At 40.9% G+C, this 23,044-nt stretch overlaps 1 protein-coding gene across 7 annotated transcripts in view; it reads left to right on the plus strand.

Moving 5' to 3' along the window:
• Positions 1-23,044, plus strand: part of MAD1L1 (mitotic arrest deficient 1 like 1) — a 493,546-nt gene that overhangs the window by 216,085 nt on the left and 254,417 nt on the right. For all 7 annotated transcript variants that reach the window (XM_067550858.1, XM_067550856.1, XM_067550860.1 and 4 more), the window contains one exon: positions 9,602-9,742. In XM_067550858.1, coding sequence (XP_067406959.1) covers positions 9,602-9,742 — 141 coding nt within the window. The remainder of the gene's footprint in view (positions 1-9,601; positions 9,743-23,044) is intronic.

Raw genomic sequence — 23,044 nt, forward strand, 5'->3', positions numbered from 1 at the left:
CAAAACGGTTTGAGAACCCCAACCTAGCAGAAGTCTTTCACCTCCTTCTCACCTTATGTAGCCTGCTGGGCCTTTTGCAAGTTAATTGTTGTCTCCTCCCACTTCTCCCAGGAGGGAGTTTTGCTTGTTCTTTTATCCAAGATCTTTTTCCAGAAGGGTGAGTTCTCAGATTTCTCTGAGAACACACATTTAGCAGTATATTTGTATATATTCCAGAATGAAATTTGTTGTGTATTTATATTAAATAGTCTTTTTGCATGGTAACTCAAGTTGTCTTGCATGTGCATATGCTGCAGTAGTCAAATGACATCTATTATGGTCTGGTCCAGTCTGTCACTGTATGGGTCACCAATCTGTTGTGAGAGGATCCAGTTGCTCAGTCCTATGTGCTTCTAAGCCAGCTGTGTCAAGATAGTCTTATCACTGTTTCTAGCTGTGGAACTCAAAGGCACACTCTCAAGCTCAGACACTTGTCTGATACCCTTCTTTGGGACATGGGATGCCTCCATCCAGCTTCCACAGACCCTGAAAACCAGTGTTTGAGACCTTCTAACCCTCCTACCCCCAGTTTCTTACATATGCTTCCTCAGAGATCCATCTAGTTTGTGGACAGTCTGGATACAGAGTGGTAGGAAAACAAGGAATGCAGGCTTAGAAAAGGAGTTTGTCAATCAGAGTGATTTTACTCTTAAAACACTTGAGAGTTACAGATCTTTGAAATAACAAAAGTCCTGGGATGCACCACTGAGAAGCTCCAGGGCTTCCTCCCCCTTGTCATGCTTTCCCCTCTGTGGGGCTCCTTATAGAAGAAACTTTGTTCCATGGGGTGGGCCAACCAGAAGTTGAGAGACTATCAAAGTTGATGGCTCCTGATTTCATTCTTGATGGCTTTTCAGTGGCAGTCTTTCTTTAATGGGCGGGGCAGCTGTCTGGAATGCGGTACAATAGGCTGCCCTCAGGTAAATGTAGAGATGTGTTCAACTCAATAAAAAATAGAGTTCATAATTTAATACAGATGTATCCCACTCTGTCATATCATCTAGTCCTGAAGAATTGATGAGCTAAACTTTGCTTATTATTATTGTACCATTACTTCTTCACATTTATATTAGAAAGCATCTTACCTAAAGATTTAAGGTAAACCCCAGTTATCTGAAAAGTATGCCATATATGAAGCCATCCCTTTATATAAATATATATCCATCAAATATGTTGAAAAGGATTCTGTTTACTTGACATTCTACCCAAATTACTTGTTTTGTTTGGGGGCTTAAACTGGCTGGTTTAAGCCCAATTGTGAATGGTGTCTGTTGAGGCCTCATTTCTTGTTTTGAAATTTCCTCTTGTTTTCACTAATTGGATTTAGGAATCTGAAGGGCGGGGAGTGGGGAGAACTTCAGTTGATTCCCTCATAATGAAATAGTCTATTAACATTCTCTTTAAATCACCGTTAATTAAGCAAAAGGCGAGTTTACTGCTAGGAACGGGAACGTTTCCATCAAAAAGGCACCCAGTAGAAAATATCACAATTTTACTTTCCAAAGCGACTCTTCCAGGCTCCAATCCGCACAGAAGCGATAGAGCAAGCGAACTGTGTATTTGTTTTGGGATTAATATTTGAAGTTAACTCATGTGGAAATAAAGCGGATTTTACAGTGACTAGAATCTGTCATTAAAAAGCCATTATCAAAGCAGACCAGTACAATTCCTGCTCTTTTATTGCTAACAACAAAACAATCTCTTCTTAAAAAAACAAAACAAAACCAAACAACGCCCCCCTAAACCACCAAACCTCCCATATTTTCTCTTAGAGAATGGTTGAGAAGACTAAATAGAAAAGAATCTTGGTGAAGTCAGGCAGTTGAGAGATTTATTGATCAATAAAGCAGACAATTACAGCTTGTTTATAAAGGGAAAAACCCCCCTCGGCCCTGTGAGCAACACTGAAACTGTAATAATGATAGCTCTGGCATCCAGCTTGAAACTATAAAAGTCAATAGGAAGATATAGGATTTCAATAAAATTATGACACTAGATAAACTTTACCCCAGGAACAAATTTTCCCTAGGTATGTGACTGTCTCCAGTTAGATTTGTAACTTTAATTTCTTTCTTATTGATTTTTTTTCCCCTACAACTAATTAGAAAGTCAGTGGTGTATTCTGTATGTGTGTTTAGGGAGGGGTTAATAAGCACCAACTGGAATAGGGGAACACTCCAAAAACGAGTGGGTCAAATTGCTTTTTAAAAACATTTGCCAGCTATGTTTTACTTTTTCCTTAGGTCCCTCTCCTGTTCAACCAGGAGTCACCTCTCTTGCTCCTTGAAGCCATGGGTTGGGTACTCAATATTACTATATCAGTGATATGAGATTTGTTAATAGAGAATACTGTAGCTATGTTGTTTATATGTTAGCAGCATCTTTTTCCCTAGAATCAGCCGTAGGAGGCAGAAGGACCTACTATTAGTATTGCAACTCCTGGAACAGTACTCTCTGGTTTCTACAGTCTAGTGGAAAGTAACCTTCCTTATCTTGAAGCCATTCTTCCTGGCAGCCAAGTTATGGATTCATGTATGGAAAGAATTAAATGGGAGGAGCATGGAGAGAAATTTAATCCCGAAGAGAGTACTTTGTGAAGATGTGAACCTGTAGGTCAGTGTAACTGGTTTCCAAGGGATTGGATCCAGTTCATGGCTGTGATTACAACACAACTTTGCCTCCCATTTATTCTGCATGCAGCAATGACAGGACAAAAGTCTCTTGGGTGAATGTTATAATTAATCATTTTCTTTCCTTCTGCTGATCCCAGAAATCTCCTCTTTCAAACTTATTCCCCAAGATGTTTGCAGAGGAGAATGAAGAGGGACATAGAAACAGCAGTTGCAGAGGTACAGGCTGAATTCAGACCAGGATGAAGTAGAACAAATGAGCATTTGTGATGAGACAGATATCAGAAAAGTACATAGAACGTAACGAAACCTGACTTCAAATAGACTTCAAACAGACTTTTGATAGCATTTGGCAGAAGGGATTATGGCAAGTTTTGAGAATATATGGCATCCCCAAGAAATAGATCAAGCTGATAGAAAATATTTACAAGAAGTCAATGAGTTCAATGAGAGTAGATAAGAAACTGATGGAATGATTCAGGAAAACCACAGGAGTGAGTCAATGCATGCTATCATCAGTTTGTTCAACTTGGCACTGGAAGCAGTAATGGCTAAAGCACTGGGAGATGAAGTGGGAAGGAGTCATGTTATGTGGGAGGATAGCGAATAACCTTAGATTTGATACTGAATCATTGCACTGACGAAGGAGGATTTACAGAGAATAGCTGACAAGGTAGACCAGGAAAGCGGAAAATTTGGATTGAAGATCAGTACGGAGAAGATAGAAATTATGGCAATTAGAAGACAAGTGGAAAAATGTGTGTACCTTGGAGGACTAGTATTCGAAGAATAGGAATTGTGAAGATGATGTAAAAAGAATCTGATTAGCCATTACTGTATTAAGAAAACGGCAAGATCTGGAATGTTAAGGACATTTTGATAAAAATGAAAATCCGCGTATATGAGACAATTGTCGTGACAATACTGCTGCACGAGTCAGAATGTTGGAGTATGAGGAAAGCTGGTAAATGAAAGATATTGATTGTAGAAATGAACTGCCTGAGGAGAATACTAAGTTTCAAAACTGGAGAAAAAAAATGAAGTAATAAGAAAATGACACAAGCAAAAATGGTGCTGTTATAGAAGATTCAAGAAAGATGACTGGGATGTTTTTTGGCAGATGTCAGGAATGGACCTGGAAAGGATACCATACATGATGAGTCACATTAGAGTGTGAGGAACTAGAAATAGATGAAGACTGAGGATGTGTTGAATAGACATAGTGAAGAATCACATTGAACAAAAAGGTTTAAATGAAATGAAACTGTGAAGCTAGCATAAGACAGAAAGTGTTGGAACAGACTTAATTCAGCCATTTTGTCACTGCCGAGCTGATGGACAGGAATCAAAGAAGAATATGATGTTTTAGAATCCTGTGCAAAGTCTGTGTGTTACATCTATTACATGCCCTTCAGGAGGTAAAGTGTAAATCTATAGGGCTCTCATGGCTGGAGTTCTGGGAAAGCGTGTGTTTAAGCTAGTGAACAGTTTGCAGAGTGGGATGTGGTGTGGTGTGAGGGTGGTGTCAGCACTGGTCCCAGAGGCTGGGCAATTGAACAGTGAGATCTCAACTCTCAGGAACAGGTGCTAGATAGAGGATTTGCACCCCAAGTGTGTGCCTAGAGACCCTAAGCCAGTGACAGTGCCTGGACATTTTTCAGATTCCAGAGGCTTAAAGCACATAAGAATTCAGTATTTGGATCCACTCCCAGCAGTCTGGTGAATGTCCAATAGGAGGAGCCAACTAGATATGTGATTAGGAATCATTGCATTGTAACACACACACACACACACACACACACACACCCTCCCTGGCAGGGGAAAGGATAGTGCATGTTTCCCTGCATACTTGTTAGGGCTGGGAAATCAGTTTAGAGAGCAGAGCCAAAAAATGAGTACAGTCCACCAGAATAAACCAAATACTTGTGGTACTGGTGGGGGCTAAACATTTTTTATATGAGTGAGGTTATTGGCTTCTCAGCTGAGACTACCAACAATCCCTCTACAGCAAAACTGGACACTTGGTTTTATTATCCAACTATTCCTTGAACACATGGAAAGGAGGGAGCTGGAGAAAGGAGCAGAGTGGGCCAACCAGGGCTAGAACCGAGCAACAGGTTGGCTGGAAGTGCTCTGCTGTAGGACATACCTGAGCTGTTGGCAGTGGAATGTTTAGCAGGAATGCTTGTAGAACAAAATGATCTAACCAAAGGGCGATTCCTATGTACCACTTCCTGGTGAGCTAAAATCTCTGTTTAGTTACATCCCAGAGATGTGAATTGTGATGATGTGTTTTGTGATGTGGCCCTGTCCTCTCAGAACTGGACTAACAGCAAGGGTTTATTTCATTCTGTCCAACAATGGCTTGATGGCCATTTTTGGCAACACTCAGCCAGGCAAGACTTGAACCTGTGACTTAGATGACAGGATCCCTCTCTCTTTATCTTTGGTCTGAGAAACCCAGTCTTCTTTAGAGAGAAGTAAACAGCCTGTAAGATATTTTAGTGAGTAGATTTTCTTAATCTAAACATTCAGTGTCACTTTAAAGTGTTTCCTGCCACAGAGTTCAAAAACAAAACTGGAACACACAGGCCTCAGGGAAGGTGTGACTCTTCCCAACTGAGAGGCAGTGAGCCCAGGATAAGGCTAAAGTTGCCACCCAAATTGGAATAATTTCAGCTTCTTTCTTTAGTGATGAGCTAAGGTGGGTGGTCCTCTGAATGCTTGTTAGAATTCTGATATGAAATAGGAGGATTGGGGTGATTTACCTAACTGATGGAGTCACCACCTTCTTTGCTACTGGTATCCCATCCTTGCAGATGGGACTCACAAAAATACGCAGAGCACCTATTTTTCTGTTTTTGGAATGGACTACATTGCTCTAAATGTCAAGTATTTTAAACACTCTCCTGACCGAGAATATCCTGTAGAAGGCCTCTGAGACTCCACCCCATGTAAAATGATACAAGTTAAATGCTAAGATATTCTGTTATGTTATTCAGGAACAAAACATCTCCAATGAAAGATTGCTCATGTAAAATTGTGTTTGCCCAGTGTTGCTGTCTCCCTCATGATAAACAGGATTTATCATATGCTAAGCATGGAGCCTTCTGGGGGGGAGCGGGAACAGAACATGTTAAATATTAGGCATGCATCGCCAACTTCAGTCAGTATAAACTGCCTGCCTCTAAGACACTAATGGAGAAAATAAATGGGGGCAGTGGGTTGAATGGCAATTTAAAAGTTCAGATATGTTTAACATTCAATTCCTGTTTAGAGAGTGATATGCATATAGAGATTAGATGGTTAATAAGGTATTTGATCTCCTTTTAATTGCACTGGAGAACTTTGATGTTGGTCAAGTCTGAGAATTCAAGTAATACAGGAGAGCCAAGCAAATATGTGTGGTCCTCTGAAATAAACCAGAGAGCAAAAATTCCTAGGAAATCTTCTGCACTGCCTGTTTTGTGTTTGCCAGTTCACCCTGATGTATAAATGCATGAAATCATCTTGGCATAGCAGCAGGTATGGGCAAATTCTGCTATCGTAAAAATGCCTAAACAGTATTAGAAAATCATTTAGCTTTACATTTGAGCAGCTCAGACTCCACATCTGGCCACTTATAGCTCCAGACCTGGCCACTGCTGCGATTTTTAGTCTGAAGTACTATATAAACAGTGCCGTCACAGACATCGGCAATGTGAGCAGTGTCTCCCATCAGTGCCGCTGGCAGCAAAAGCTTCCTCAGGGTTGAAAAGTACCAAACAGGACCTCTGTGATGTGAACTCTCTCTCACAACGCCCTATAAATAATTGAGATAAATCTGCCAGTGTTTGCCAGTTTAACAGTGCTGAAATGCTTCTTCTGTAACCTGCTCTCTGGGGAGGCAGCCAGTCAGGAGTTATCAGCGTATTTTACTTAAACGACAGAATTACAGAAGTGGGTTTTTTTCCCAAAATGAAAAGGGCTACATTTCAGAAATCGTATTTGTGATGCTAACAGTTCAACCCAGCAAGTCTGGATACCGGGACTATCTCCTGCTTCACTGTCTAAATGTCAAACACTTAAATATAGTGTGTCTCTCTGCGTACGGGGAGAGGGAGGAATGTACAAACTCAAGGTGTGAAAGGCACTTGAGGGGGATGCCTACTGGAGATGCTGCAAAAATGTGTTCAAAATATTTAACATACTGAAAGGTCAACTGAGAAGGTTGGCGTTAGTTCAGCTTTGGGAAGGAGCCTTTGGAGCAGACAATAGCCTGGGGCTGGAGGAACTGAGTTAATGAAGGAAAACAGGTTTTAACATAAATAATATCTGATTATTGAGCTTTGTTCAAACCTGCCTAAAGGCAAACACTTTTCTGGGGAAAGGGAATTCTTGCCGTAAGCTACAGAAACAGAATTATTGACCTTCTCCTGAGGACAGCCCAGCCCACAAACATGCAAACCTATTTCTTCTCAAGGCAAACTGTCTTCACTCAAGGGAAAGTGTTGATGAAAAAGCTCTTCCTCGCCCTGCTATTCCAGAGTCAAGGGCTAGAACACATCAGAGAATTTATTGGGATGTGCAGATTTGATCTTTGGGTATGCTTGCAGCTAAAGATACAATTGCAACACCCTCGTCCTCTCTCCTTTCACTAGTGCTCTTGCCCTTGTTTTCCCCTGCACATCTTTCATCAGTGCCCTAGTTGAGCAGAACAGTGTTCTGTCTCCATTATATCAAGGACTTCCCAAAAGCCTTAGCACTGTTTCAACTGCAAAATCAAACAGAACCCAATCAAATGTAACATCAAAGATATCAGCTGGTTGGATCCTTTCCCAGAGGTCCAAATCCATCTGTGCATCAAGAAAGCATCCACATTTACAGATGACTCATAACTAGGACAAACAGTGGTTCTTAAAATACAAGACTGGGCTCCCAATCCACTGCTGAATGATGTGCACTTCAGAACAGATTCGCAGGCATGCTTTAGCAGCCTCCTCCATTGCTCAGCTACCAAAGTGAGGGACAGAGAGTTTCTATGGGATCAAGAGACCTCTTTGAGGGTACCACTTCTTTGCCTGTAAAGGAACAGGAGACAAGAGGATGGGTTTATTGCCTATCAAGGCTCGGCTCTGACTTGAAGAGCAAACAAGCTATGAGGGAATGTATAATTAAAATCACAGTGCAAGCTTTATTCAGTAGTTCTGCTGATAATAAATCAAAACAGATGGAAGTTACAATTGAAAACACTCACTCCTGGTGTTTAGCTCTGGTCTTCATTTCTGAACACAAATACTGTAATGAAATCTATTCTCAGACTCTCAGCAAGTGATCCCCAGCCCTGTTTTCTCAATTCCACCAGCACAATCCACTCAAAAATTTCCCCTATTTTCTTAAAAGGAGAAATATACAGATCTATACAAAACATCCTATATGCATTTCCCCGCTTCAATTTCCTCACCACTCAAGCATTTTTTGGGCTGGGGTCATGTTCCCCTGGGATTGTTCAAGATCCTTCTGCTGCAGCTCATGGCTTCATTTCTGAACCATCGTCTCTCTCTTCCTAGACCTTGCTTGGTCCCATAGCTAAACTGAGTCCCCTGGTACAAAAACATGCATGTCTCTTCCCTTCTCCTGCGCCAAGCTTCCTGTGTCTCTCCTAAGAGTCCTTTTTAAACCCCCTACTTTGTCACCTCCATCTCTTGGTGCTGTTTGGGAATTTTCCACTCTCCAAATGCTCAACCACTATTTGCGAGGTGGAAAAAACTGGTTCTCTTAGTTTTAGCAAACCTCTTTAGCATACCGGTTCTGTTGTTAGAGTATGGTTTTAGTTAACTACTCTCCAGTTTTCCCTAGTCTGATGGATACTTGCTACAGGACCTGACAGCCATGTTGGAGTCTACATTTACATAAAGACATTCAGTGATGCAACAATTTTTATAATAACTTCATAATATCAACTAGAATTAATAAATTGTACATATGCTTCCCCAAACAATCATAATCCCCACTGTGGGTCTGCATGGGTTTGAACCCAGGTTCTTCAGTATTAGAAAGCACATGTATCTAACATATGAACTGCAAGAACAACTCTCTTAGCTGGGAGCAGTACTAGTGAAAATAAAATTGAGAACTTCCATCTCTGTGTCCATTTTAAGTTTTTAGGGGCATAGACCACGTCTAACTTTGTTTGCCTTGTGCATTGTGGGTGCTAATGGAAACAAATACATAATGTTTTCATAGGTCAATGCTTTCTACTAGGGCCCTTCCAGTATCCATTCGTTTTTTTCTTCTGCCGTGGATGAGCCTACATTTTTAATGGCCACATTATTGAGAAACCCTTCATAAAATGAGAAATTAATCCCTCCACTTGGAAGGTAAAGTATTTTTCTCCATGTAATCCTATCCAAATCCTGTTTGGTGTGGTTGATTATACTAAATGCATCTGTGCTGTGAGAATAAAGTACTTTGTTTATATTTAAGGGCTCTTCATTAGAAGACTTCTGCACTTGTATTCAACTTCACTGATGGCAGAGTAAGATTCCGTGATTTAGCTCCAGTAACTCATTGCTGTTTTCCCTAAACAGCCATGTTGAGGTGTCTCCAAGAAGCATCTTCTACTTGAGGGCCCTAATTTCACTTGCTCTTGCTATATATATGTAAAATGGCAGATAGTGTGTGCATATTGCCCTCTAAAAGGGATGTATGGTTTAGGTACATTTTCAAAATTCAGTGCAATAGATTTTTATGTCTCTCAGTTTGTGTGTGATGTGTATACCGAAGACTAATGGGACAACTGGAAATAACTTTCCGATAGAAATAATGCTCTCCACCACGTAGGCGAACTATAGTAAAAAATGTTAAATTTAATTGGATGTGATCAGTTTGAAGATATAGACTGAATGTGTCCAGTGCAAACTGTAACCAGTCCGTTTCTTTCCTTACAACAGGAGCGTGATGGAATGAGAGCAATTCTGGAGTCATATGACAATGAGCTGACCCCATCGGAGCACTCTCCCCAGCTGAGCCGGCGTATGCGTGAGGCAGAAGAAATGGTGCAGAAGGTGCATGCGCACAATGCTGAGATGGAGGTAATGTGGAGGCACCGTTTTCTAACCCCAGTATAGACATAATCCATACAGCAGTGAACCATAGACTGTGATCAGGAGCTGCAGCAGTTGTTCCTTCCCATCTGGTTTCCCTGGTTGTGTATACAGCATATACACTATACATATAGTGGACTTGGAGGATGAAGCCACCTGTTGTGTTCACATGCTGAGTTCACATGGTTAAGATGCCTGTTGGGACAATTCACAAATCCTTTATTTACTTAGAATTCAGAGAAAACAATGAAGTCAAAGATAGAGTTTTGTAAAATATCTTTTGAAACAACTTTTTAATTAAAGGTTTTTAAGAGCGGGGGGAGTTGGGCATGGACTCAAAACACGACTTGCAAAATCTGCACCAATATTTATTCATTGATCCGAATATGTATTTATACACACGTAATAGAACTGTATTCTCTCCTACCATTATTACTATGAGATATTACCTGGTGCTTTATTGAGAGCTAAGATAGAGAGTGTGTTCCAGAGCAGGAGACAATGGTTCCCATAAAAGGCCAACTAGGGTACAGTGGCTTTCATTAGGGCGCAAAGAGGAAAACGTAGTAGAGTAAAAGAAGAGTTGAAATACTACAAGGAGGGAGTCACAGGTATAAGGGGCCACATAGAAAAAGGCAGAACACACTTAAATGAGGGCACAGATGTAATTTATCTGAACATGGATGGGAATGGTAAGAGATGGTAACAAAGATGCAGACAAAAAAGGCAGAGCTATTAGAGACTTGACAGAAGGGTAAGAGAAAGTAAAGGGAGATGTAGTGTTTGGATGCCCATAGAAATAGAAGAAGTGAGGGCTCCATGTATTTGGTGGTTCCGTGGCAGCGGAATTTGCTGCAGAATTCACCCCTTGGTGAAGACTTCTGTTCCAGAATCTTAACTCTCATGTAAAAAAAAAATTCTTGCCATCATGACTGTAAAGATTACCTTGAAATGAGAACCAAATGTAAAGCAATGCAGTGGTATCTTCCTGAGTTTGCAGCCAGCCCAAAACCATTGCTGAGAGGTGTGCTATTTGCCTAATTCAGCTTAATGTGCTGTTGACTCTGGAACTTAAAGATGAAGAATATAGAAAACATAAACTGTGAGGACAGCATACAATTGAATTTAATACCAGAATATCACGGGCTACTGTACTGTATTGATCATATTATTCATTTTCATATTTAATTAAATATAAACTTACACTTAAAATCTATCTAAAACTGCTGCAGAATTTCTACTAGGTTGCTGTAAAATCTAGAGACTTGACCATGTAATTTTGGGTCTTTGCAGTGAATAACTGGTGAAGCTAGCAATGATGCCCTGCCTAAGTATTTGTACAGTCCCTAGCATAATGGTGCTCCAGCACTAAATGGGATCTCTGGGTATTAATGAAGTACAAATATTTATTAAGAATGATAGAACGTATGTAGACAACAGAAAATGACGGTTAAGGATGGAGTCCTGGAAGCATTCTATTGGGAAGGAGTGAGAGGTAAAGCCTTCATCAGAAATAAAACTCAGGGATAGAATTGTAACCAAAACAGTTTGGTGACTCATACTTCTTAGAGTAGTGTCCCGATGAGCGCTCCCGCTGCGCCTTTGATTGGAGATTTCTCATTGCAGTTTCTCTTTGGCTTGCACATGTGTGTTAGTCCGTCTCGTGCCCCATGCTGTTGTTATATAGCACTGCGTGGGCGAACCTTCCTCAGTTTCTTCTCAGCTGCCTCGGCAGAGTTCTGGCAATTGTCTGCGTTGTTTTACCTTAACTGTTTCTGAGTTGTCATTTTAGTAATTAGTTTTTACAGTAGCTCTTAGCATTAGCAAGTAATTAGTAAATAATAGGAGTCTTTAGCTTCCTAATTAAAAAAAATTCAAATATTTTTTAAAAACTAAAAAATACTCATGTCAAGCCAGGCCTGCATTCCACTGATTTTGTTTTTCTCTTCTATATTTGCATATGTTTTATTTGCATTATATTTTTGATTTGTTGTGCTTTTTATAAGTTTATTACTTATCAATATATTTTTAAAGCTACAGTAGTTATAATTAGTTGAACCACTATTAATACTAGACTTAAAGTATGAATCAGTGGGTGCAAGCTTACTTTTGATGATATAGCCCATTGGTTCTCAACCTTTTTTCATTTGTGGACCCCTAAAAAATTTCGAATGGAGGTGAGGACCACTTTGGAAATCTTAGATATTGTCTGTGGACCACAGGTTGAAAACCACTGATCTAGTCCACCAGGGTGTAGTTTCTGCATTGCCCTTTAAAGCATTTTTGTGTAATTTTAATTTTGCTTTAGTTATATTATAAAAAACTGGTACAATATATATATTTTTTCATTTATTACCACATGAAATTTAAGTGCGAAACAGAACATAGACCAATTAAAATAACATTTCCTGGGTTTATACCAGAAGTGGGGTTTTTGTGGCCCCCACATTGTAGCTATGTCTTTAAGCTTTGAAGGGCTGTAAAGATTTCAGTGGCTTAAAGGTGAACTCTACAAGAAAAAATGGGTGCTCTTTGCTGTTTTTATTGTGTTTGAATTCCATCCAACTCCCCCCCCAGTGTGTTCATTCTTGTTGCGTGTCAGGAAACCTATCTTTCCTCTTTTTACTGGAGACCCCTTGCAAAATCTTCAGAGGACTTAACTGGTGACATCATATAAGGCTGAAACCTGAGATGTTGCTGTCAATCCTTATGGCTACATCTACATGAAGAACTTTAGGGAATTCACTAACCCAGTGTGCTAGCATGAGTGCAGTTCCACTCATGATATAGAGTGGTATACAGTCCCTGTCATGTGGTGGAAGAAGGAATGCAGGGGGGGCACACAGAGTCCTGCCATGGAGAGGAAAAAAGGAATAGGGGGCACACAGTCTCTGGCAGAGGAAACCCTGGAATGGAGGGCATGGAGGGAAAGGGAGAAAGGATGGCTTAGGATGGTGTACAGAGCTCCTGATATGTGAAGGAAGGGGGAAATAGGGGTCACACAGGACAGCTGGCATGGGGGATTGGGAATAGAGGAGGGGCACACAGAGCCCCTCCCATGAGGGTGGGAGTGGGGGCAGATTGCAGAGAGTTCTGAAGTAGGGAGGATGTGACAGCACATATGGAACTTGTATGGGAAATAGAAGAATGTAAGGTGCCACTGGTTTGTGCACTTCCAGTGTGCTTGGCCTACAGAAGCCATGAAATATGTAACCTAGTAATTCTAATGCTTAAATATAGGCAGAAAAACACTTTAAGGGGAAAAAGTTTGAGTCAGTCTCTTTACATCATATAAAGGCAATGAGCATTACTATATGCATTATAGTTTACCTTTAAAACAAAATAATTTGTCCTATTTTCCCCATAAAAAGAATAAAACCCCCAACTACCTGTCATGTCTTATCCCAGAGTTTTTCATGTATTTAAATCCATTCACACATTCCCAGCAGGTGGATTCCTTTGTTAGCCCTACAGCTATCTGACAGCTTTTTGTTTATGCACTGTAGAGAAAGAACTGTTTTATGATCAAACTCATTTGTTACCAGCAGTCGTGCCTCCTCCAAAGAAGTCATACAGGAAGAAATCGATTTTTTATACAGGCATTTTCGTGTATGTGTGCGTTCCCCCGCCATGGATTGTATCAGCAGTTCTGTATGAGAAAGGAGGACATCCAGTGAAGATGAAGCGGTGGTTGATGATGATATAGTGAACAAGGGAAGGGAGGAAGGTGGAGACAGGAAGGGTGGAGTATTATCTGCTGAGGGAACTGCTTTTTGCTCATGAAGGAGATGAAGTCTGGATAGTCCTTTGTGTGATGTTGGAAGTTAAGTTTAAGAGGAGGTGGCAGCAATCTTCTGTCAGTATAAATAGAGATAGGGAATGAGAGAGAAATGTTGAGTTCTGGGTGTTTGAGTGAGAAGCTCTGTGCCTGGAACATGCACTCTGAGGCTATGTCTGCACATTGAGTGAGGAGTGTAAATCCCCTGTTCACATACACACACCCGCATTAGCTCTCATCCAGCTCATGCAAATACAAAGAGCAGTGCAGCTGCTGAAACTGCTGGGTATGTACTTGGCACAGTTCAGCCCTGTCTGCGCTACCACTATCTGTGCTCTCACAACTGCACTGCTCATTATATTCACACTATGTGTATGTGAGCTGGGGACTCACATCCCGAGCTATTAGTCTAGACATAGCCTAAGTTACTAATACTGAAAAGAGTTAGGGGTGTGTGCACGCGCAAACACACAGCCCGTTCTGGGACAAGAATGATTGTTGTTGCCCTCCCCAAGATCGTCCAGTTTTTCTCTCTCTTTATCTCCTTCCTATGTGCTCCCATATGGTTTGCCCAATGAAATGTTGTTTGGTGGTGGTGAGAATATGACATCCAGATGTAAATTGGAGAATATTTTCCAGGCACTAGGCACATTGCAACATTGATATCAAACAGTTGCAAGAAAGCAGGAAAGAAGGACACCCAGACTGGCCTACATCAATCAATCACACAAGGAGAACACTGCAGATGATCTGCAGTACTTTCCCAATCCCCAAATGCCACCCAGAACAACTTACTTAAGCCTCTTAATTGGTATCTCCTCTCCCCCAGAATGAGTCTGGGAGAACAGGTGGACCTGGCAAGAATATCTTTGAAGATCATCAAATACATGATTTGGCAAACCAAGGGGTATGAAAAGTCCCAGGTTTTCAGTGAGGGTTCTCTCTTTGTACCAAGAGGACACTGTCAGGTTGAGATGATCTGAGCTGCTGAGATAATGCATGGAGAGAGAGGCATGTGTCATAGCCAGAACCCGAACCAATTAGGGCTTTATAAATCAAAAAAACACTTTAAGCTGTACAGAGAAGTTGATCAGTAGTCTAGGTTTATATGGTAGCACAGAGCTTTTGGAGCAAAACCACACTTAGCAGGTGGGTCCCAGCAGTCTGCATTAGCCATCATTTCCACATATCTGGCACATGTAGCCCCAATGGCTTATAGTGTGAAGCACACATATGCTATGATAAATGCAGTTTGGGCACCACCTTTAATCCAAATTGGATCAGGACTGTAGAAACAAACCTTCACAGACAGCTAAGTCTTAACTAGGACCTATCTGTATTTATACACATCTGCACACACAAGCACATACATGCATGCTTTGTTCTGTATTTTTCTGTGTCTTATTTTCTTAAACACACAGATTCAAGAACAGGCTTTTCCAAAGCATTGAAAATAAAGCAGGTACAAGAAGAATGCCATGTGGAATTGTGGGCAAAGAAACCAGCAGGATATGTCTGTCTACTTTGAGCGGTTAACAACGTCTTGTCATGTGTACAAGTCTGTGTCATGGAGAGTACTGAGGACTGAGATGGGATGATTTTGCCCCTAGATACCATGCCAATTGGAGCTCTATGAATACCTAAAATAAACAGAATCCAAGCTGTGTCTGTAGCTTGAAATGGATTTTCATTTTAACACTGCGACATCAGTGTCAGTGACAGCCACTAACTTGATGAATTTTTACTTGCCTACCACTCACTAAACCTAACCTCTATGTGAATGGGACAAATCAAAAGACCCTCTGACTAGGGGTTTCCATGCCGGCAGTGATGATTATTGTGAGAGATTTAGGGTTTGAAAGGTTAACTCCAGATGCATAAAAGAGAAATCATCATAAATATAACTCCATTAATAACCATTTTATTACAACACATTTGGCTCCATATGAAACATTAATGAAGAGAGATTTGCAGGGAAGACTCACGCTGACACCTTCAATAGTCCCCAGCATTTTTTACATTGAGAGATTTATACTGTCTGTGAGCTCCATATGTACTCTAATCAGTTAATTATGAGCCTGACAGTTTCAGCACATTGAATGCCATATGTTCTGATTTTGTTCACCAGGGAGATTGGGAGCTGTGCTGGTAACCTCAGAACTCATTGACCAAATATTATCATCTTATCCGTACCTAATGGCTGTGGCACATCTGCTGGTCGTGTAGTCTGGGCATTGTCAATGCTTGTAATGTCAGTCATAAAACTGCTCTTTGCAAAGAGAGTTACTTAGCAGTCACCCTGTGTTTAAAGTGCTTAAAATTTACATGCAGATGCAATAAAATGTTTATCTGGGTAATTAACAGCTTCTCCTTGTCTCTCAACCAGCCTCCCTCTTATTGTTTCTCCTCTTTATATTACCTCCTTTCTCTCTTGCTCTCCCCTTCCATTTAACTCGCCCTTTATCATCTTCTCAGTATTGATCTTCCTTCTCTCCCTGCTATGCTGAATTTTTCTGTCCCTCTTGCCCGCATGGTACATGCATCTTTACTTAGAAGAAAGGAGTTTCTGTGAAGATGGAAACCTGCTGGAGAAATTTACTTCCTTCTGTGCAAGGAAGAGAGAAGTTTGTTTTAATTCTCAGATCTCTTCTGCCTTCTTTTCCACCCCACCACTACCACCCCACTTTACTGCACTATTTTCCTCAATGAAAACTGTAATTGGCAGACGAACACATCAGAGAAGTCTTCTCTGGTCTCTCTGGATGTCCATAAAAAGCAAGTCCCAGCCTCTAGAGATTCCTTGCCATTCCAGTGTGGCACCATCTTTACTCCCCCAGTTCACTGCTGTCGCAGAAGCATCTCATATGCAGCTCATAAGGGAGAAAACTGACTCCTCTGGAGACTATGTTAATATGCTCCATGCATCAGCTACCACTGAGTACTGAAGCAATCACAGAGCTGGCTATCTTCCACTGACAGAACAAATACTTCGCCTAAGCAGCCCTCCTTTCGTGATCACTTTGGCATCTTCTGGTAAACTTGAGCCAATGCAATGCTTTATGTTTCTTTCCTCTTTTGAGGGAGTGCAATTTGGATCTCTGTCCTTCAGTGGTCTGCGGAATGGATCTGCTTCTATTTGCTCCCCACTTCCACGTACTGCATCTTTCCTCAGCCTGGCTGTATCCTTGTCAGATCTATAATTTGTTAGCTTCCATGCCATCCCTCCTCTTCTCCCCATTACGCATCACTGGATGTTGTTTTTTGGGCTGAAATGGTAAGGCCTAATACAGCACCTTTTACTGAGAATCCCAAAACACCTTACTTCAGTTATGCTTCACAAACTGTGCAATAGTTACCAGTGTTGTTCCCATTATGTAGATGGGGAAATTGAGGCACAAAGAGAGATAATGATTTGCAGGGAAATTTTCCCTCCACACTAAAATGGATTTTAAAACTGGTTGGTGCTGCAGTGTTGATAGGTTCCAGGCAGCCCTGGATTATTTTGGCTAAACTAGTCACTGTCAGATCTGGAGAAAGAGCCCAAGGCACTGTTTACTTTGAAGCCTTATCTCCACACAGACCAGCCCTGTTTTAACTAAAGGTGGGTTTTTTAAACTGATTTAGCTGGTTGTGTATACACTCTTTTTTATTACAGTTTGAGAGGCTTATATTGATTTAGTTTAACTCAATTTCTTACCAACGTAAACCAAAATAAGGCTACAAACACAAATCAGAATGTCAACGCACAAACTTTCATTGGTCTAGCAACACATTTTTAATTAGGCCAGTGCAGTTTAATTGTGTGTAGACAAGCCCTAGGAAAATTACCTGTCACACACTATCTGGTATCAGTGGGCAACCTCTGGTGCCACTGATTTGGTGATAAAAATGGGCTAGCTGCTAATATAGGTAGGACAAAACCATTTTCCAGAACTGCTGTTTTGTCCCACATCTATTTTGTGCTTTCTTAAGCAGTGCTAAAAATGATTTGGTTCTGTTGATGTTGGTAGTCAACACCACTCTGTGTCTTCTACAAACTTTATCTGCAGTGAAAATGTTGAATAATGTAGGGCCTAATACTGATCCCTTTGGAAATCCACTAGAAATACCTCCATTCAACAATAATTCCCCATCAATATCTACTTTCTGAGATCTGTCTCTTAGTCAGTTCTTCACCCATTTAATGTGCGCTCTATTGATATTATATAATATGCTCTTTTTCATCAGAATGCCATGCAATACTAAGGCAAATGCCTTACAAAAGTCTTCTACATCTACACAGTTACCTTAATCAACCAAACTTGTAACTTCATTGAAGAAGTTAATTCAGTGTTAACAAGAACTGTTTTCCATAAAAATCTTATTAACTAACATTAAATTATAGTCCTATCATTTAATTCTTTATCAATTGAATCCTGTACCAGCTTTTCAATTATTTTGCCTGGGATTGATGTTGGGCTAACTGGTTTATAGTTACTCAAGTCATCCTGCTTGCCTTTTTTGAGTATTGGTACAACATGAGCACTCTTCCAGTCTTCTGGAATTTCCCCAGCATTCCAAGATTAAAAATGAATACTAGCAGGGCAGGCATCTCCTCAGCCAGCTCTTGTAGGACTCTTGGTTGCAAGTTATCCAAGCCTGTGGGCTTAAAAATGTTTATCCCTGGTAGATGTTGTCTAACATCCTATTCGTTTATTAATAGGCTGGAAAGTTCCTCATGATCTGAGTACATCCTCCTCCTTTTTTCTAAATATAGAACAGAAATATTTATTGAACACTTCTGTCTTTTCTGCATCATTATTAACAATTTTATAGTCTTCATCTAGTAATGGGCCTTTCCCATTGCTAAGATTTCTTACATTTCTAATATAATTTTAAAAAATCTGCTTATTGTCCTTACACCTACCGGCTTTTGCTTTTTGCATATCTTTAGCTTTCCTTATCTATGTTTTGCACTTCATAACTTCAAGCTTATATCAATTGCTATCTTTTGCCCCCTTTTTCCATGTATTATATATTGCTTTTTATTTCTTATTGCTGCCTTTGCTTCAGCACTGAACAAAGATGGGCTTTTAGCCAAAATTGTCCTCTTTCTTAATTGTTACTTTTTGGCCATCTAATAGACTCTTTTTAAAGAGCTCCCAATTTTCATTCACATTTTTCTGTCTAAATGCTGAGGCTGCTGTCTGTCATACCCTTGAGGCAGAACTTCCCATGGTCTGTGTCCAAAGCAGGTAATGGGAAGTGGCGTGCAAGCTGGTGACAGCTTCTGCTGGGTGATAGCCTGGAGATGTCAGCTGCCTAGTATCTCTGCAGGTCTGGGTTCTAGACTTTGGGGCCTTACAGGCCCTAGGCAACCACCAATTTTCAGTCCAGTGTTTAATTCATCTGTATCCATCATAATGAAGTCCAAAAGAGTTACCTCATGTTGGATGCAATATCTGTAGTTGTTGGAAAAACCATCGTCTCTACAATTTTTAGAAACCCTAATGATGTTTGCTACAGATTGCATGAGACCTCCAGCACATGTCTCCGAAACTGAAGTTCCCCATAGCACAGTTCTTCTTTTGGCACATTATACGAGAGGTTAAGGAGTAGTCCTGTTCTCTGGTTTGATTTGGTGGTCTGTAACTGACCTCCACCAGTACCCTCTCTCCGGGCTACATTCAAGATCCTGCACTTCTGATTTCTCAGTAATTCTATAACAGGTATTGTTGTCTTTAGTGTAGAGTGCCAATGCAACCCTTCTTTCCCCCTCCTTCCCCCCACCCTCCAAAATATTTTACCTACTCTATCCTGCCTGAATAGGTTATACTCAGTGATTTAAAAGTTCCAGCCATGCAAATCATCCCACTAGGTTTTAGTAATGCCAATTATATCAAATTTCTTCTCATCAGTGAGAATTTCCAGTGCTTCTTGCATGTTACCCAGACTCCTAGCATAGGTACCTAAGCAATTGAAAAATCTCTTCTCTTCACATTCTTTGTCATGGTTTAATTTATTCACAACATGCTGAGTTTAAATCTGTATCTCATTTGCCTTTGAGTCTTCTAGCATTCCCTTATGTTAGTTTAATGCCCTCCTGGTTGCTCAAGATGCTCTTGAGCTGAGCAGATTAGCCCCCCGCTACATGTGAGATTAGAACAGTCCTCTTTTCCTCTGGAATGTAGCCCAGGGCTCCACAACATCAAAATCTTCAGCTTCACACCAGTCTCATAGTCAGTGGTTCACCTCCACTATTTTCTGCCCTCTCTCGTCTCACTCAGAGAAGATCACTTGGATTTTCCTCCTCTTCAGATTTTTTTCCAAGGACCCTGAAGACCTCTATAATTTGTGTAATTCCATGTGATACAGAGTGATTGATTCCAATGTCATCACCAGTGGAAATTTGCCAGTTTACTTCATAAACCCATCCAGTCTTCTGCTTACATCTTGTGTTTTCTCTCTGGGGAGAAAGTATACCATCCTGTTATTCCTATGTATCTTGTTGAATTCTCAGTCCGCTTTTCTTAATATGGAGTTGCTGATAAAGATAGCTTGCCTTCTTAAAATAGTTAAGAGCTTCTCTTGGTAGTGGAAAAGGAATAAGAACCAGTGGTTGGAAAGCTAAAGCCAGACACATTCAAATTTAGAAATTAGACACACATTTTCAATAGTTTGGGTTGTTAATTGGAGCAAACTATCAAGAGAAGTTGTGGAGTCTCCATCTTTTGAGGTCTTCAAGACTGTGACTGTCTTTCTGGAATATATACTTTAGTCAAAGACATGTTATTGGGCTTATTAAAGAGATAACTAGGTGAAATTTAACAGCCTATGATATACAGGTGGTCAGACTAGATGATCGTAATGGTCCCTTTTGGCCTTAAACTCTGAGTTGATGAACAATTTTCAGCATCAGTTAAGGGGAGAATGACACCAGGGGAGACCTTTTGCTGGCAACCAGTGTGGTGGTGCTTATGGATTAAATTACCTTTGGAGGTCCTTTCCAGTCCTGCATTACTGATTCTACTAGTGTAGATGGATCCCAGGACACTCTATCCTAGTTCTCTGTGTTATTGTGTAGACCACATGCCCTGACCTTGCCTGTATTGGGAATATTTTCCCAACATTTCTTTCTGTTGCTAATAACTCTTCATTTCTTCCTATGTTGCAGTGCTGGGAATATAGACAGGGCTCCTTCTTCTGCCAGTTTACAAAATACATTGTATTCTGATCCTGTTCAGAATAAGTCTAATCAACACTGTGCTTTGTATGTTGGTGGCAGCAAGAGTCTTGTCTACACTAGGCTTCTCATCAGTGTTGTTGTAATCCACTGGTCAACATGTGTTCCTCTCTCGGCCTGGTCCACAACTCTTGGCCAGAGAGTTGGGTTCTTTGGTTCAAACTGTAGAGACACCTATGCTTTTAGCTCTGGAGGTCCCTGGTTCAATTCCTAATGTTGGCCAAAATGGTGGCCGTTATGCTAACACTAATGAAGTTGAAATGGTATTAGCAACAGTTTTTAAAAAAAAAATGTCCCTGGTGTCACCCCACTCTCCTATAGTTGTGTTGTGTCTAGTGATCGTTGTCATCGATCCCTTTGGATCGAGGATAATCTCTTTCACAGGTTTTATTTTATATAGGTCCTTTGGTGATTGAGGAGTCTGATCCTTGAGCCCAGACTCATTGTCAGACATTGCAGGTGGTGTTGGAAGGCAGGGTTAGGCCATGATTGCTGCTTGACAGTTGTCTGTCCTTTTTTTTTCTGGTGTTTTTCTGCAACCAGGTGAGGCAATTTTCCTTGAATGTGGTCTTTCCTTCTCTGACAAGTCTTTGCCAGTTAGACCTGTCTTGGGCTACTGTCTCAAGTGTGTGGTGTTGATGCCACATCTCTTGATGTTTGTCTTGAGGGTGTCACTGAAGCATTTATTTTGTCCTCTCTGTTTCCTTTCTCCTTTGAGTTTGAGCATACAGCAATTGTTTTGGTAGGCATGCATCAGTCATGTGCACGCAGTGCCCGCTTCACCTCAGCTGGTGCTGAATAATCAGGGCCTCAGCACTAAAGATATTGGCCTCTGTGAGGATACATACGGCGATCCTCCCACTGTATCTGACGGTCTTTTGGAGAAAATGCTGGTGCTAGTGTTCCAGATTTTTCAGGTGTTTTCTGTAGGTCACCCAAATCTCGTAGCCAGAGAAGAGAATTGGAATTACCACCGCTTTGTAAACAAAAAGTGTGTTCTGATGTTGTGGTTGTTGAACACCCGGTGAGATTGTGGACAATCGGATTGTGTGCTGAATCTCAACATCTATGTTTGCCCTCTGTGAGAGATGGCTGCCAAGGTTGGCAAAGTGTTCTACATATTCCAATTCCTCTCTGTCAATGTAGGTTTTCCTTGCTAGGTCTGATGATTGACCAGGCTGGTGGAGAACTTTTGTTTTGCCGATGTTCGGGGTTAGCCCTAGGCTTTTGTAAGCTTCAGAGAAGCAGTTAAAGGCTGTTTGTAGGTCCTCCTTTGACTGTGAAACTGCAGCACAGTCATCTGCATACTGGAGTTCGGTTATTGTTGCTGATGTTACTTTAGTTCTGGCACGGAGGCAAGAGAGTGATAAGATTCCTGTAGCATCAGAAGCTGCTGCTCACTGAACTCAGTCTTCCATGATTCACTTAACCTTTTGTTTTTAAAATAGTTGTTCCACACTTTTTGCTGTCCAATCCTGAATTCCTCTGGGTATCTCTTTTGAAATTATTTAATATATAGTCTGCCGGGAGTGGTCTTGTCAGCGATAATAGTGGCATTTGTCAGCATTTGTTGACATTATGAGCAACCAAATTCAAATGAGGCTCAATCTGGGAAGCCTGGATCAGCCCTTAAATTCACCTGGCCTTGGAAGACCATAAAACCAAATGAAGAACTAGGTCTGACTTTCTATAGAGGATTTTAAATGGTCTGCTTTTTAGTGAAGGTTTGGAAGGAAGAGATAACTAATATACATTTATGATTCATTCACATTTATCATAATGGAAGAAAAAATTATTCATGTCAGGCTGAGAGTTTTGATGAGCTCTGTGTTGGAAAGTTTGTTTGCCTGTTTGTGGAGATACAGCATTTACAATTAGATGCCTAGGTGAGGGTAGGGTGGAGAATATATTCTGAGTAAAAACATTCTCCCAGTCCCCACCAGATGGCAGCAGACAAAGGCTTCACCATAGAAGAGCTTCATTTATGCAAGGTGGTGCATACCTATTGCTATAAATGGGTAGGTGTAGGAGCAGAAAAAGGAGCAGGGATGGGGTGGCTTTATGCAAATAGCTCTGTAATAATAAGGCCCCCCACAGGCATAGGTTGAAGGAGAAAAACTCAAATTAGTGAAAGGGGCTAGGGAGAGGGCAAGATAGTTTCCAGTTTTAAATAGGTGAAACTTGAAAATGTGTAGGCGTGGGTGTATGTTTGTTTCTTGTCTCCAGTTTCTGTTTAAAGCCAGCCAACCAGCATTCTCTTGTGTAGTCTGTAGACTCCGGAGTCAGGCAG

Source organism: Emydura macquarii, unplaced genomic scaffold (genome assembly GCF_026122565.2).
Source record: "Emydura macquarii macquarii isolate MOO-44397 ecotype Brisbane River unplaced genomic scaffold, CSIRO-AGI_Emac_v2 contig_1348, whole genome shotgun sequence".
Classification (NCBI taxonomy): Eukaryota; Metazoa; Chordata; order Testudines; family Chelidae; genus Emydura; species Emydura macquarii.